The sequence below is a fragment of the Astyanax mexicanus genome, chromosome 9 (genome assembly GCF_023375975.1).
Source record: "Astyanax mexicanus isolate ESR-SI-001 chromosome 9, AstMex3_surface, whole genome shotgun sequence".
In the NCBI taxonomy this organism is placed as follows: Eukaryota; Metazoa; Chordata; class Actinopteri; order Characiformes; family Acestrorhamphidae; genus Astyanax; species Astyanax mexicanus.
This window is the reverse complement of record NC_064416.1, coordinates 14,009,204-14,027,242: the sequence shown is the minus strand read 5'-3', so window position 1 is coordinate 14,027,242 and position 18,039 is coordinate 14,009,204. Positions and strand designations below refer to the sequence as shown.

The following is an 18,039-nucleotide window of genomic DNA, read 5'->3' as shown; positions in this document are numbered from 1 at the left end:
GTGTCATGCTTTGGGCTTGTCTTGCAGCCAGAGGCACATCAAACATTTTACTGGTAGAGGAAAGAATTGATTAAATTATAGTTGTGCGAATTCTGGAAACAAACAATGCACCAAAGCTGAAGATGAAAATAAGGTGGTTCTACGGATAATGATGTAGTAGGAATGCACATTCGACAGTCTAAATTATTCAGCCCTTTCTCTTTAATGCTTCTTTTCCTTCTTCTTGATGTAAAAGTAGAATGATTTCTGATCTGGCTGTTTGTACTTAGCCACAAGTTGCAAAGCCACAAAATGGATATGTATTGTAGCACATATTGAAGTGGCCCAAATCAAAAGTAAAAATGTTTAATTCTGTGTGTTCACACTGCCACACAAATTACACATCTGTGTCACATATGGTGAAAAAGATCAGGTTTGGACGACTTTTAAGTGAAAATAACAAATGATTCAAAACAAACAATAAAATTATTAATGACAGTGCTTAGTATTGGCCTTTAACCAAATGTCTCATTTAGTTTGTTTTTTACCCAAAAATCAAATTTCATTCTCATTGGGTGCATCTCTATCCTAACCATACCTCAAAATCCATAATAGACTACCCCAGGAGATGCAAGCGGAAGCTGAAGGGTCAAATCCCCTGCCCTCACAGTCCCCCAACATCATCAAACATCTGTACATAGACCTCAGTGCAACAAGACAAGACAAAAATCTCACTGAACTAAAAGCCTCGTACAAAGTAGAATGGTTTAAAATCCACTAAGCAAGAATAAAACGAGTTTTCGCTGCTACAGAAAGTGTTTACAGACTGTGATATTTGCCTAAGGGGCTGTTACTTTTTTTCTCTCTCTTTATTTTTTGCTATTTTGAAACTGTAAACCATGAAAAATAAAAAATATATATTATATTGCTTAAAATATTTTTCTCACGTCACTATTTATTGATGCACTGGAAGCAGGCAAACTCAGAACATCTCTGTGAGGAATTAATCCTTGAGCTTTGGAGCCAATTCCCAAATATCTGGAATCAGAAAATCATAGAAGTAACTACCTGCAATACTTTCAAGTAAATATGAAGTGATTTGATGCTGAGTGATTGAGTGATTTATACTTAATATGATCAGAAACCAGGAAAATTCAAATACCATGGCAAAAAATGATCTGTTGCAGTTTGGTTGTCAGTAATGAGTAAAAAACAATGTTTGCTTTGGTGTTTTGGTTGTTTTGTTTTTGGATCATGAAAAGCTTTTCAGACCCTCACTCTGTCGTAAACATGCTAGAACCTGCTAGTTTCCCTCCCACAGGACTGGACAGTGTATTATCCAAAAACAATAACAGCTGCCATTGGAACTGAGCAGGAAAGAATTTAGCCTGCAGGAAAATGTAAGAACACAATTATTTATAAGCGAGAGATGGTTTCATTTGTTATATTTAATATTTCAGAACATGTTTCAATGTTATTGTGCAACAGTCATTTTTTTCCCTGACATTACGAAACAAGACAAGACATCAGATTAAGAATTATAGCTGGATATTTGGTCAAGGAGTGTGCTATACCATATTGCATAAGATAATACTGTTATCATTGTTGAAGTGATAAAACAATTAATATCGAGCTAAAAGTGGTATTCTGTTTTAAAAGCAGTCTGTTTTGTATTTTTAGATTAGTTTTGCTAAATACTGTGTAGCTTTAAGGGTATTTTTGTGTAATTGTTGGAGTTTTTATGCATGTAATAAATATTTTGCACAAATGTATTTTGGTACATTATTTATTTTGTCATTATTATTTCATACAAAATCAAAGGTAAAATTACTGTTTTAAAAACTTTAATATTTATAGGGACTATAACAAATGTATAACACAGGTATAAAAAATGTATAAAAATCCAATCAGATACTTTATTGCTTTGGATGTTGCAATCTATTTCATAAATTTGGCACACTATTTATTTGGTTATTTTGCCATTATTATTTCATACAAAACTTGAGGTAAGTCACTGTTTTTAAGAACAGTTTTTAACAGATTAAAGTCTTATACTTAATAAAACTTTAATATTTATTTTGTTGCAGAAGTACAGTGGTTCTCAAAATTTTTAGACCAAACAAAAAAATTCCAATTACCGCCTACAAGGAACAGTTGTACCACAGACATGCTTAAACACAGTAAGCTAGAATTGATTATTGTGTCTGGTTAATACAGTATTCCTACTGAGATCTCAGAAGGATTTACACAGAGGAAAACAACAACAGTGCCAGGAAGTGAACTACAGTGTTGACTGTAGACAGTGGTGACTGTCTATCTTATTTAGCTATTAATTATAATGCAGAAACTGTTTTGAACTGTTGGTGACTGCAGGTTGATGGAACATATCTTGTGGCTTTCCACAGGGTTTTCTTTAACAATGAAACGGATGCATTAAACTGATGTTAATAATTATAAAAACGTAGTTCTGAGAGTGAAGGACTGAATTGAAGCTTACATTCAGATTCGAACAAATAAAGCACTAAACACAAACAAATATAATGTTAGAAAAGTTACACTTGAAAGCTTTATATATTTCAGTCCTAAAATTTTAATGAAAGCGATTTTTTTTCTGGGGTCATTTACTGACATGCTTTAAGTACCACCAGTGGTACCCGTACCACAGTTTGAGAACCACTGCTGTAGTATATTCTTGAATGAGTTTTATAATATCTTTAAAAGTATTATTACAGAAGTACCCTAAAATATCGTGGTTTTATTTTGAGCCATATTGTCTGCCCCTAATTTGGCCTTCAGCCTTTGACCACTTTGTCATTTAATCTTCTCATCGTCTTCTCTATCTTCTGCATTATTGTTTTTCTGCAGTTCAGTTCATGCAATTGAAGGGGAGGTGGAGAAAGAGCAGAAGAAATCTGCTCAGCTGAGCCCTCCCCCCTGTTCACACACCGCCACCTACGAGCTGTCTCCAGACCTCAAACAAAAACAGGTCTGTCCCCATCAACCGCTCTGTAGAGATACAGTATGTGTGTGTGTGTGTATGTATGTATTTGCGATTGTGAATGTGTGTGCATGCATGTATGTTTGTGCATATGCACGTGTTTGAAAATTGGATGTTGCTGATAAGTAAGGATGGCCATAGTTTCCATGGTAACAGATGGAAATGAAGAGTAAATAACCTTTTTCTGTACCACTGTGAATATATTATTATGTTTTGAGGCATGCTCCCATCAAACGTCCCTCTCTCTAACTTTCCTTTTATCTCTGAATCCCATCCATTCCCCTCTTTCTCTCTCTCTCTCTCCCTCTCCCGCTCGCTCTGTCCGTCTGCAGATAGAGGAATTGGAGCAGAAGTATGGCGGGCCGCTCATCTCTCGCCGCGCTGCCTGTAAGATCCAGACAGCGTTCCGACAGTATCAGCTCAGCAAGAACTTCCAGAAGATCCGCAACTCTGTGCTGGAGAGCGGGATCCCGCGCCGCATGTCCGTGCGCAGAGTGCGGGTCCAGAGGGACGGCTTCTCTGCAGAGCGAGCGCTGATGGAGGGCTGCTCTCTCATGGGCATCCCACTCACTCACTCCACCTCACTGCCCACGGGCACTTCAAACACACTCACACACCTGGAGGACTCCTTCAACGAGCAGGTACCACTTCAGCACTCATATGGTTTATTGGCGCAACGTCTATTAAAAGTCAAGCCCCCACAGGTCTAGCACCTTTACCGACTGGTTGCAATGGGATGCGTAGCTCCTCCCATCCCCATATGTTACAATGACAACGACATATGTTCCTTCTCCAGTTTCTGTTTCCAGCAGTTAGTTGTCCCTGTCCTAATGTTTGATTTTAAAGTGATTGGCAGCCTTGTTTGGAAGAGACTGGTCATCTAACGGACCTGTCTTTTTAACTATACATGGAGTAGCTGAGTTGTAGGGAAGCTTTCATGAACATTTACATGCACTTTTACTGTGAAATCATTACATTTACTGGACAAAGATGGTACCCAGAGGAAAAGCCCACTTTCCTTCTGTGCTGTAAACTCAATGAAGGCAGTCTGAGACACATAGGTTCTGGTCTACCAAAGTAGGCATTAAGGCAAGTCTAGCTCCACCTCTGGTCTCTACTGCTCAGACTCAAGAATCAACTAAACTTTCCGGCCTATTCAGCCTACTTTTTATCACTGCATAATGCTATTCAGAGCATTTTAGACCACTGTTTTTTGAACAGAGGTTATTTGTATACAGTATTTCACTTTTAAAAAGTACATTCACCCTCAGTATCAGTGAGTCTTATTTCTTGTCAACACGTTAAAAATTACAAGAGGGGCTCCATAACAGATGTGTCCAGGTGTTGTTTAGTGAGGTGCATGCAGGGTAGAAAAAGCCAATCAGATGCTTTTCTTCCTCAGATATTGCAATGACACAAGAAGGAGAGTTCTCTATTTCATCATCAGTTGAGGTGGAAGTGCAGATGCAGGAGAACTGAATTTTTAAACTACTAGCGTGGATTTTTCTTTCGATGAAAAATCTCAGTTCAAAATGCTGTGCAGCCTAAGCTTAATCCCTGTCTGCAGAACTCCCTCCCAAAGTATAATAAATTGGTTGTTGTTGATCAAATGTGTTAAATATTTTAAGTTTAAAAATTATTTTGCCTGTGATAAAGAAATATTAATATTATTTGGAATTAACATAGGAAAACTCCATCTAAAATGGATTAGAACTATTTTTGGTACATAAAAAATATCTGTAATATTAAAAATATATATATACTGATTTGAGTTTAACCTTGTACAGATGTCTGAAAAGATAGAGATAACTGTTCCCTCTTTCATTGTGTTTGAAGGTACAGTCCTTAGCGCGGTCCATAGACGAGGCCTTGAGCAGTTGGAGCACTGTGCATGATGGTGAAGGAGAGGGGGCTTTGGGAGCTTCAGGAGCTCAGCCCCCGGGACCTTCCTCAGAGGGGCTGCTGATGGGTTCAACCAGCATTCAAGAGACCACGCAGAACACCAGCGCTGAAGGAATCCCTCGCAGTGCCAGCAAACTCATGATGGCCTTCAGAGACGTGACGGTCCAAATCGACAACCACAACTTCCGCCTGTCCTCCTCCGTGCTGGAGTCAGTTTCCCTCGGCAACGGCGTCTCCAAGGAAACCGCCTCGGAGCCTCACATAGGGGGGCTTAGCGGCATCCAGTCAGAAACCTCTGCCACGGTTGAGCCCGAGTTCCCTGCCCCGCCCCCCAGCGAGGAGCTCGGACTGGACCAGCCGCTGACAGGAGATGAAGGGGAAGCCTCTCAGGAGAAACCACAGGCCAATCAGGGTGCGACGGAGGGGGCAGAAAACAGCTCAGACCCAATCAGCAGCAGCAGCACGTCGACCTCGGCATGCGAGACCATGATCCTCTCCCTTCCACGCACACACTGTCCGGACACACACTGTGGGACCCTCTCCACAGACATTGCACGCAAGCGCCTGTACCGCATCGGACTCAACCTCTTCAACATGTGAGTACAGAGTGGAAGCAGGCCAGTCTTACGCCCAGACAGAACCAATGAATCAGGAATTGTTTTCATGGCTTTTCACACTGATTCTGTATATGTATGTGTGTGTATGCAATGCTCATAGCTGATATAAATATCCCACCCGTTCCAGCCTCCCACTCATCTGTGGAGCTGCTTCCTCTGCTCAGGTTTAGATCCTTTCACCAAGACTGAAGAGCTGAGTGCCTTTACGCTTTGCTCACTCATGGGGCACTAACACATACACAGCCGTACACACACACGTACACACACATACTCACACACAAAGGCGAACGGATAAGGGTAATATTGCCCTGGGGGTGTGCACGTGTGTGTAGAATTGTCTCCTACACACATACACACACACATACACACACAGACCCACTTACACACCGTGTTTCTCTGCGCTCATATGAAAGCTCTGATTAGACTCCCTTTGACATGGTTGACGTGAGCAGCCCTTGGGTTGCTATGGTAACCAGGTGAGCCCTCCAGTCACCGTCAAATGTTTTCACTCAATCTGTGTGTTATGGGGGGTGGAGGTCACGATAAACTAGGTTTAGCGTATGTGTGTGTGTGTGTGTTTAGGAAGGCAAAGTCTATGGTCATGTTGTATTTGTTTGAATGGACATATGTGTGTATTGTTTAAAGTTGATAGGTAGACTTAAGTGTCCTAAACACACACACACACACATTCATATGAAGATGCACCAAACAAGTTTATCGTAACCTCAACATCGGCTCATATTGTTAACTTATCATAACTTAACATTAAGACATAACCTTTTTGATTTTTTTCTAAAATCAATATGCCCATTGTGTTTTATAAGACGAGGGATCCTATGCAAGTAAATGAGCCGGTATGTCGACTTTGTTTATAAACAATAGGTTTACTTAATTTATGTTTTGTTGACCATTTTTAAATTGAAAATTCTCACTAATTACCAGTTCACTGCTTATCAAATGGGTGCGATTGCAGAAGTATGCTCTTATATTATAATTTGATAAATGTGTCCATGTACAATATGACCTCAGACATTTTTTTTGCTGACCTCATTATATTTTACCCAGTATGTTTTTCGTAGCAAGGATACCCATTAACGTGAATGAGCCAGTATGTCCACTGAACTTTAAAACAGTGGTTATCGTGACAGGCCTATAGAACCAGTGATGTAATCAAATAGGGAGGTTGTATCATTAAAGGTAGATGTAATGGATAAGATAATAGTCTTTTGCATGTTTTTTTCATAAGCAAAATTAGAGTGCATATTGGGGAACTAATGCCCCTTTTTTGCTTTTATTTGGGAATTTGGAAAATGAAACGTTAAAATGTTAAGTGTGAATGCCAGCCGGAGTCTGAGGGTGTTTTCACACCGGTAGTTGGTTTCTGTGGTCCGGATCAGTTTATGAGTGTTTTCTCCCTCTGTTTGGTTTGGTTTCACACAGGCATAAACCAAACGCACAATAAACCATCTCCTGTAATTGGTTGGAGCTGTCTGATGCGGGAGCAAGAAAGTAAATATGGCGAGAAGATTCTGTGCTCCTGCACATACATCTGTGCAGTCTGAACCTGCTTTAACACTGAGAGCTGAAATGCTATGCTATCGAACAGTGTTTTCAATGGGACATGCAGTGCAGATGTACACATAGTAAACAGAGTTGTGCTGCTGCCAGTAGTGAATGCAGCACAGACCACACACGTAACCGGCATGGAACAGAGACAGCATTTGTTTATAGCTGTGGTAATTAGCATTATTGTTCTTACACCACAAGTGAACAACTCCAGAGTTCATTTGGGACCGGACCAAGACCACCTTCTCTAGCAAGTCTCTGTCAGGTTCTTTTGATCAGCACCCTAGTGCTGTCTCTGGTTTGTTGCACACTTGGTGCGGTTTATTTGTGCAGGTGTAAATACAGTCATAAAACTCAGGTGCAGACCGAAACAACCGCACCGAGACTTGCAGAGAGAACATGGTGCGGCCTCAATCCAACCTGTACTGCTGCATGACATGGCTGCACACTAAAAGGAACCAAATTTCAGCACAACACCACTTCTTTTTTCTTCTGGTTTGTCTTAAGGCTGAGGACAGCCTGCTTCCCATAATTGGTCATCATGTCGAACCATGTAGAAAAGTGCTCTAAGATTATAGATGAACCAAAACATGTTTCAGTAGATCTGGACTGAGACCACCAATTTTTGGTCAGACCAAATTTTAGTCCTTTGCTCAAGCAGTTAATACTTTATTTATATATGATTAATTAATAAAAAATGAAATGCCTATTTGACAGCCCCAGACAGGACAGGAAATATGTGAATAAGAGCACATTCTAGAAGAGTCTGAAGAAATTACTTGAACCGTGTAAACAAAATCACATTCTAGAACCATGCAAATTAGAAAGAGCAGCCTAGAATAGCCTGATTATAGCAGAATATTGCAGAGACTCTTGTACAATAGCTGGGTAATTACCCAGATGGCTCATGTGTGAACAGATGCCAGTATATCAGTACATATAGAGATGACTGCAGACTGCAATTTGATGCATTTGCTTTTTTGTGGAGAGCATTCTGCATCAGTAAGGATAAAGGAAAACACCTGAGAGAACATTCTAGATCATGGTGAATGATAACAGTGCAGGTCTTAGAGCAGTCTATGTATTGAACATTCTAGAACTGTATGAACAGGAGAAAATAGTCTAGAGTAGCCTAAATGAAGGAGGATATTGTAGAGACCTCCAGCATTATATTAATAATAATAATATTACCTGGGTAATTACACAGATGGCTCATGCATGAGCAGATGCCGGTGTATAAACAAATACAGTGATGACTACAGCCTGCATCACAGAGCGTTTCTGTGATTTGTGGAGAACATTCTGTTTTATTACGAATGGAGGACAACACTGAGGAGAACATTCTAGATCAAAGTGAATGAGAGGAACATCCCAGAACCTTTTAGAACAGAATGAATAAAAGGGTCTGGGACGGAACATTCTAAAACAGTATAAATGGCGAAAAACCTAGGAAGTGTATGAGGAGAACATTTCAGAACTGTGTAATTACAGAACATTCTAGAACAGTATAATTGGGGAACATTTTAGATTAGTCACAGCATTCTCCAGAACATTGTAAATACTATAATATACATACATACATATATATATATATATATATATATATATATATATATATATATATAAATATATATATATATATATATATATATATATATATATATATATATATATATATATATATATATATTCAAGTAATAGAGATAAACCTGGAGAGTGTATGAAGAGAAACATTATGAGAAATATTCTAGAACTGTATGAAGGCCAAAAAAGGGAAGGACATTCTAGAACAGAATGAATGAGAAAACACTGGCATAGAACATTCTAGTTTAAATAGAGATAAACCTGGAGAATGCATGAGGAGAACACTCCAGAACATTGTAAATAGAGTACATTCTAGAACAGTATGAATGCAAAACATAAGGGGAGGACATTCTAGAACCGTATGAATGAGAAACAATGAAAAGAACATTCTATAACAGTATGAATGGAAAACATTGGGAGAGAATGGCAAAAAGTAGGAGGATATTCTAGAGCAGTATGAATATGAAACATTGGGACAGAACATTTTAGTCCAGTTTGACTGGGAAAACATTGGGGCAGAATATTCTAGAACAGTCAGCTTTAGCAGTGTATGTTTCAGAAAAGTGTACAGAACATTGTTGTTCCTGGTTTTAAATGTATGAAAGGTTCTCAGGCTGATAAAACTGTGGATTCGAAATTTGTCGAATATGTGAGGCCACAAACATTAATCTATTACATATGACCAGTGCTTCTAATAAAAACATAATTTTATGTATTTTCTAAAGTGAAAATACTTGGATGTTCTGATGATCTTAGCTGCTGGAGAGCAAACTTATGTTTGTGGCCTTTCTGAGAGGAGAACGTCCCTGAGGATTTTGGTTTAAATTGGGCCACTTTTTGACTGAGGCATAATACAGGACCGTAATGAGAACAGAGGTCAGTGTATCGGTCTTAAAAGTACAGAAACAAAAAGAGATATTTCAAAAATCTTACAAAACAAGAAACTAGAAAAGCAGCCTGGAGATGTCTCAAGTTTTTGTAAGGTAAAATCACTTAAAATACTGCATATATTCTATATGAAGACTGGTTCAGTCTATAGGAGTTTAGTCCACACATTCACTGTTGAAGTGATATGAAGTGTTGCACTGCAGGCACCTCACAGTGAAGATATTGGAGCTGAAGATGTGGGTAAAAAATGATTGAATGTTCTGACGTTCTTGACTGTTGGAAGCATGTGTATTATTGCAGCCCTTTAAAGATTTGAGGCATTCAAAAGGAGTAACTGAGCCACTTTGATCCACACGCAATAGTCCATTTCAGCCATGTAACTCAGTGTCAGTTCAGTTCTTTAAAATTGATTAATTTAGGCAGTAGTGAATATACAGTATTAACTGCACTTGGGTACAGACCAAAATAACTGCACAGAAACCTGCAGGACGAGGTGATCTCGGTCTGGTCCCAAACCTCAATCAGCTGTACTCTGCAGGTTTAAGCCAAAGGACTGTTCAGTTGTAGATCAACCTGTAATATTTGCCCAGATTTTTACTACAGCTATAAAAAAAATGCCATCTCTGCTGATGCTCCATGTTAAGCTGCACCAAATGCACACTACTCCAGAACACAGGAGCTTTTTCCTGTATGTAATTTATTTTCCGTGTCCTAGACATGTCTGACCAATAAGTGGAAAGAACATTTTGCTGCACTTGTTGTTTTGTTTTTTTCCTTGTATGAAAACAAACCAGAACATGTCAGAATGCTCTAAATTAACAATTAACTCATTAAGTGTATCGGACAAGAGAAATCAAATTATAGGTGTGAAAACATCATAAGGCTATGTTTACATTAACAGGCAGTTTTTTCCCTTAATGTGACACAGATCTAATTTTATAGGCGGTGTGGATATGTCATCTGTTCCTAAATCAGATTTGAGTGAGTTTTGTAGGTGGTGCTAGTTCTAAAACATATCAGAATGTGAGCAGTAAGATCAGATTGGAGATGACAGAGGTGACCAGCATAAACCTATCAGCGCGTACTTAGAGTTCAGATTCTCTGCCTGAGCCCAACCCGATGCCCGACCTAAACTCAGACCGAGCTGAGATTTTTCACCACTTTCCTCTGGCTAGGTCGGGTCGGACACAAAAATTGTCTGTGACATTGGCCTCTGTTTTTAAATGCTATTTTTATTTATTTATTTATTATTATTTTTTTATTTCTAATTTTTCCCATTTTCTCCCCAATTTACATGGCCAATTACCCAACCCACTTATTAGGACTCCCCCTATCACTAGTGATGCCCCAACACACCAGGAGGGTGAAGACTAACACATGCTTCCTCCGATACATGTGAAGCCAGCCACTGCTTCTTTTCGAGCTGTTGCTGCATTACCGAGCAGCCAGCACGCTTAGAGGAAAGCACAGCGGCTCGGTTCTGATACATCGGATCATAGACACCCTGTGCTGCAGACATCACCATAGGAGTGATGTGGGGAGAGAGCACCATCTACCCACCCAGAGGGAGCAGGGCCAATTTCGCTCCCTCTAACGCCAGCAGCTTGATTTCAAAGCTGCATGAGCTGGGGTTTGAACCTGTGACCTCCTGCTCATAGTGGCAGCGCTTTAGACCGCTGGACCACTCGGCACCCCAAATGCTATTTTTATTTTATATAAAGCTATGGCATGATAATCAAAATATATACGTAACAAATCAAACTGTTTTTAAAAAAATTTAGAATGTTATAATCACGCAGCTTCTCCACTTATTCGCATTACTCACTTAACTTGCAGCTCTGTGTGTAGCTGTTCTTAATAAACATTGTTCTTAAATAACAGGTCTATGCTTCTTCAATGTTGCAAAGTTAATTAACATCATTCTGAAAAGGTTTTGCTCATTCAAACAGCCCAACAATGTTTTTAAAAAGCTCAGTTTTAACGCTCTACTTATTAAAAAAATGTTGGGTTTAATTTGGGCTCGGGCTCATAATGACAGTTTATGGGGTGGGTCGGATCGAGCTGGATTTTTTTGGGCCCGATCTAATTTCTAGTGTGTTTATGCGTTCAGATTAGTGCAGGACAGATTTGTTCACAATACACACAAATATGGGTCATTACATTTATGAATGTGAGCTGTTACAAGACGTTTTAAATACTAAAATAAATACTAAGATACCACGTAGCATAATTTACGTTTAATACATTTACAGCAAATCTGTGCTTTGTTATGATAGTTGAGTTGAGTGAGGTCAGTACTGCAGGTCAGTGGGCAGAGTTATCTGTAGCTGTGCTGAGTTGGAGTGTGGGCTCTGAAGCAGTTGGGTTTGAGTGTTTGGAGTGTGATGTTTAAGTGGAACTGTAGTGCTGTAGTTATTGAATCAAACTCAACAGGAGTCCAGGGTCTGCGGTGGGTGTTATGGTGTGGGTACAGACTGGGGGAAGGTGTGTGTGAAGCTGTGCTTAGGGAAGCTGCAGTTCAGAGTCGTGGCAGGGTGCAGAGCGAGGCAGATGTTTCTCAGCAGTGTCCAGATGTTTGGGGACATTAGAGACTACAGCACTCTGTAGGCCAGCTGATCCTTCCGCCGTGTCCTTTTAAACCTGACGCAGCTTACATAAGCTCACTGCTGTGTGTGTGTGTGTGTTACATAAATCCTTTGCTAATGGGCGTCATGTTGGGAGTCGACATCATGCTTGCATAGTTTCTGCAGGACTATAAATAACACACTTGAATGGAATACAGGCGTATAAATATATTCATTAGCTTTAGCAGGGCTTGTGTGGGGTTACAGAACTGCACACCCGTGTCCAAATTCATTGGAAAACACTGAAAGCCTGAGGTGTGAGTGTGTGGAGCAGTCATGTGTTGTGCTGTCTTTTTGTATATACATGATGTCTGTTGGATTTGTGTGGAATATGTCTTCAGGTGGTGTGTGTGTATGTGTGTGTGTGTATGTGTGTGTATCTGGGCATATGTGTGTTGCCTCTGTGCTCCATTCTCATGTATGGTTAATGATGAAAGCTGCATATGAGACTTTCTTGCCACACCAGTGGAACAGAACTGTTAAGTAATGCTGACAGAACAGTCTGGAATATTCATGTGCACAATGAATGGGCAAAAGTATCGGGACACCTGCTTATTAACTGTTTCTTCTGAAATCAAGAGTATTACAGAAGCTAAGAAAGAGTGTAATCTGATTTGTGGTGGAGTAACTGTATTACTATTCACCAATGAAGATTTTCTACTATATTTTAGAGCATGTCTTTGACATGAGCTTTAATGATGTCAGGATGTTGAATAATCACCACCTCACCTTATACTAGAGATGCACCGATGTGGGAATTCTGTGCCCATGCCGATATCTGATATTACACACATAAACAGCTCTGGAAAAAAATAAGAAAACAACTCAGTTTCTGAATCAGTTTCTCTGATTTTGCTATTTACAGAAATATGTTTGAGTAAAATAAACATTATTGTTTTATTCTATAAACTATGTACAACATTTCTCCTAAATTCCAAATAAAACATTGTAATTTAGAGCATTTTTTTGCAGAAAATGAGAAATGGCTGACATAACAAAATAGATGCAGAGCTTTCAGACCTCAAATAATGCAAAGAAAACAAGTTCATATTTATAAAGTTTTAAGAGTTCAGAAATCAATAGTTGGTGGAATAACCCTGTTTTTTAATCACAGTTTTCATGCATCTTGGCATGTTTTCCTCCACCAGTCTTACACACTGCTTTTGGATAATTTTATGCCACTCCTGGTGCAAAACATTTAAGCAGTTCAGCTTGGTTTGATGGCTTGTGATCATCCATCTTCCTCTTGATTATATTCCAGAGGTTTTCAGTTTGGTAAAATCAAAGAAACTCCTAACTTTTAAGTGGTCTCATTTTTTCCAGAGCTGTATATATGTGCCAATGCCGATATATATATACTTATAACTTACAAAGAGACTAGACACCCCGGTTTACTTTTTTAGAGACCAGTGTAACATTTATTTGCCCTACGTTTTAGCTTTCAAACAACTGTATGCAAACAACACAATGAAAGATTTCTCCTGAGAAGTTAGTTAAAATTTTTTGTTTAATTTATTTAGCTACCTGGTAAATATTTAAACATCAGCCGATGACAAAAGAAAAGCAATTATGGGCTGATACCGATATAACTCTGATATCATTGCGCATCCCTTCTTTATACCCCTTTAACCTTCACCTAGCATTAGACATGGTGCCAATAATTTCATGTTTACAAATCAGAGAGTATTATTCTATTGGTAATACTTCTCTAGACACTAGACAAGCTGACTGTTTGCATGTGCACATTTGTGTCAGGAGTGAGTGTTTTGTTTCTAATGCTTTTCTGATCTTTTATCTATATATATGTTGTGTTATATTTAGCTGTATTAGTTTTCCTGAGTCAATGAGTCTTTGCACCATACAGCAAAAATAAAGGTCTTATTTTTCTTTTAAAGGTTACTATTTCCTATGTGGCACCTCAGCAGGAATTTGTTCACTTTGGCAAATTAGGAGGGAGACATAAAGGAGTTGCCCTTTAACCAAGTTTATCTTTTGCTGTGCAACAATGGGTGCAACTGAAAGAAGCATCATTTATTCAATAGAAAGAGTGTCCACAACACATAGACAGTATACATACAAACACATACATATACAGAGGGAAACAGGGATTATGGATTTTAGTTTAGGCATCAACATCAACAGTGAAGTGACTGAAACCTTTTCCCTCCTCTACAGAAACCCAGACAAAGGCATCCAGTTCCTCATCTCCCGCGGCTTCATCCCGGACACGCCCATAGGTGTGGCTCACTTCCTGCTGCAGAGGAAGGGCTTAAGCCGGCAGATGATTGGAGAGTTTCTGGGCAACAGTAAGAGGCAATTCAACAGAGATGTTTTAGAGTGAGTAGCTCTATGTTCACCATCAATTTCCCTTACACTACTTACACTAAATATCCAATAACTGTGCTGGAAGTGAACTATAGAGAAGTTCACACATGCTTCCTCCAAAGGTCTACAGAACATTATGCCGAAAGCATTTTAGAGTGGTGTAAATGGAGAAGAGCATTCTGGAGCTGGATGAAAGGGGAGAACTTTCCAGAACAGTGTAAATGCAGAACAGCATTCTAGAACAGTGTGAATGGAGAAGAGCATTCTAGAATAGTGTGAATAGAGAAGAGCATTCTAGAATAGTGTGAATGGAGAAGAGCATTCTAGAATAGTGTGAATGGAGAAGAGCATTCTAGAATAGTGTGAATAGAGAAGAGCATTCTAGAATAGTGTGAATGGAGAAGAGCATTCTAGAATAGTGTGAATGGAGAAGAGCATTCTAGAATAGTGGGAATGGAGAAGAGCATTCTAGAATAGTGGGAATGGAGAAGAGCATTCTAGAATAGTGTGAATGGAGAAGGGCATTCTAGAATAGTGTGAATGGAGAAGAGCATTCTAGAATAGTGTGAATGGAGAAGGGCATTCTAGAATAGTGTGAATGGAGAAGGGCATTCTAGAACAGTGTGAATGGAGAAGGGCATTCTAGAATAGTGTGAATGGAGAAGAGCATTCTAGAATAGTGGGAATGGAGAAGAGCATTCTAGAATAGTGTGAATGGAGAAGGGCATTCTAGAACAGTGTGAATGGAGAAGGGCATTCTAGAATAGTGTGAATGGAGAAGAGCATTCTAGAATAGTGGGAATGGAGAAGAGCATTCTAGAATAGTGTGAATGGAGAAGAGCATTCTAGAATAGTGTGAATGGAGAAGGGCATTCTAGAATAGTGGGAATGGAGAAGAGCATTCTAGAATAGTGGGAATGGAGAAGAGCATTCTAGAATAGTGGGAATGGAGAAGAGCATTCTAGAATAGTGGGAATGGAGAAGAGCATTCTAGAATAGTGGGAATGGAGAAGAGCATTCTAGAATAGTGGGAATGGAGAAGGGCATTCTAAAATAGTGGGAATGGAGAAAGGCATTCCAGAGCTGGATGAATGGGGAGAACATTCCAGAACAGTGTAAATGGAGAAGAGCATTCTAGAATAGTGTGAATGGAGAAGAGCATTCTAGAATAGTGTGAATCCAGAAGGGCATTCTAGAAAAGTGTAAATGTTGAAAGGGCACTCTAGAACAGTGAGAACGGAGAACGTTCTAGAACAGTGTGAACAGAGGAAAGAATTCTAGAAGAGTGTATAATCAAGGAATATATACAGTGGAGGAAAGTCATTCTAGATCAGCATAATATTCTAGAATGGTTTGAGTGAAGGGAGACCACTCTAATCAGTTTGTTTTGCAGGATCACATTATTAATGCGACAGAACGTTCCAGACAGCATGAATGGAGAATAGCATTCTAGAACATTAAGAATACATAGAGATAGCAATGTACATGTGGGTGATCATTGGTGGAGAACATTCTAGAACATTTTACAACAGCATGAATGGAACAGAGCATTATAGAACAGTTAGAAAGTTTGAATAAATCAATAAGGTAGAGCATATTAGAAAAGTATGAACAGAGGAGAGCATTCTAGAAGAGTGTAAATGGGGAAAGCATTGGGGAAGAACATTCCAGAACCAAGAATGCTTGAACAGTATTAACTAGAGACAGCAGTGCATTAGACTATAATAGAAATAAAGCTCATTTCATTCATCACTCACTTGTTCTGTCTTGCATGCTGGCTCCCAATGAATGATGTTGGGTCAACTGGTCTGTTGATTAGAAGTGAGTGAGGGAATCACTGCACTGTGCTGGACTCTGGGATGGAGTTACCCATGCCTGCCTTGAGGAGAGAATGCTCCTGGGGAGAAAGGCTAATATTTTGTTAACCTCATCAACAAAGCGAATGAATCACACTCTCTCTCTCTCTCTCTTTCTCAGCTGTGTGGTGGATGAGATGGACTTCTCCATGCTGGAGCTGGACGAGGCTCTGCGGAAGTTTCAGGCTCATGTGCGAGTGCAGGGAGAGGCTCAGAAGGTGGAGAGACTCATCGAGGCATTCAGGTGAGAAACACACTCACAAGAGTAAATATAGTACAGTGTTTACACATGAATACACTTTCTTCTTTACATAACAGATTCATACTACATTTATACTGTGTAGAACTGCATGCAGACTGGAGGAAAACATTGTACATGTAAAATTTAGGTAGGTATGGGAATCACAGGTCATCACATGATACAATATTATCAAGATACATTGTTCAAGATAATGATGATATCACAATACTGTAATTCTGCGATACTCAATATATCACAATTCTTTTCGATTCTTCAGAGTATCTGTGTTAGTAAAGAGGATAAAATACTCCTAAATAATCAAATTCTAGGAATAAATAATTTATTGGTGTCAGTTTCACAGGATTTGACAACTAGTATTATTCATTAGGGGTGGGCAATATGGCTCTAAAATAATATCACGATTTCATGGTATTTTCACGATAACGATACTTTTGGCGATATGACAAAACACTGAATTAGAAAAATTATTTAGAATTTTATTACTGCATGCAATATGATATGGCTAACTGAGATATTAAAAACATTTTTTTAACAGATTTGTAACAGAAGTCAATGATCCAGAATGTCATGATACTAATAATACTAATAATGCACTCCAAATATCTCCATATATCCAGGACGAAAGTAAAATAAATGATACTGTACAGATAAAATCTATCTCTAGTAGATATATAATGGGAAATGAGAACAGTGTGATTTTTTTCTTTTGCTAAAAACAGAAAAAAGTAATATCCTGGTGTGATAATTAGGGGTGGGTGATATGGCACAATATTTCAGGGTATAATATCATGCACGATATTCAAAATGTTCAAAAATATTCAAAACGTACGATACGATAGGGCACACCCCTATTATTCATCACAGGTTTACACTACGTGGAGCAGTAACTTTAGCAAGTCAAATTGGGGAGTTTAGAGCAAGTAGGTTTTAATAAAAATAACGTTGCAATATTGATATATTGCATATATTTAGAACTATGAATAAGGGGGGCTATGGAGGAAGACATCATTGATCGAGAACATTCTAGAACAGTCTAAATGGAGACAAACATTGATAAGAACTTTATCGAACAGTGTGTAAAAATGGTAAACCTGTTGGGTAAAAATATTCTAGAACATTATGAATAAGGGAACAATAGCAATAGAATATTTCAGATCAGAGGATGAGTGAGTCTGTTTATTAGAACACTTGAAGATAATGCTCTAGAACAATATGAAACAAAATGGAAGACCCACTGGTAAAAACATTGTAAAACATTGTATATGGGGTAAATATAAATTAATAATGGAAAATAATGGGTTACTATGGAGAAAAACATCCTAGATCACAGTGATTATAGATAAATCTCATCTACAGTTTCTAATTAACTGTGGAATCCAAACAGTGAGTGAATCAGTCAGTGTTCCCCCTTATAGAGCCTCATATAGAAGCTGGTTTA

General features: G+C 38.8%; 1 protein-coding gene across 2 annotated transcripts in view; it reads left to right on the top strand.

Annotated features, from left to right (window-relative positions):
• iqsec3b (IQ motif and Sec7 domain ArfGEF 3b) overlaps positions 1-18,039 on the top strand; it is a 48,977-nt gene that overhangs the window by 17,278 nt on the left and 13,660 nt on the right. For both annotated transcript variants that reach the window (XM_022679518.2, XM_022679519.2), the window contains exons 3-7: positions 2,845-2,965; positions 3,310-3,618; positions 4,814-5,475; positions 14,334-14,495; positions 16,461-16,583. In XM_022679518.2, the coding sequence (XP_022535239.2) occupies positions 2,845-2,965; positions 3,310-3,618; positions 4,814-5,475; positions 14,334-14,495; positions 16,461-16,583 (1,377 nt within the window). The remainder of the gene's footprint in view (positions 1-2,844; positions 2,966-3,309; positions 3,619-4,813; positions 5,476-14,333; positions 14,496-16,460; positions 16,584-18,039) is intronic.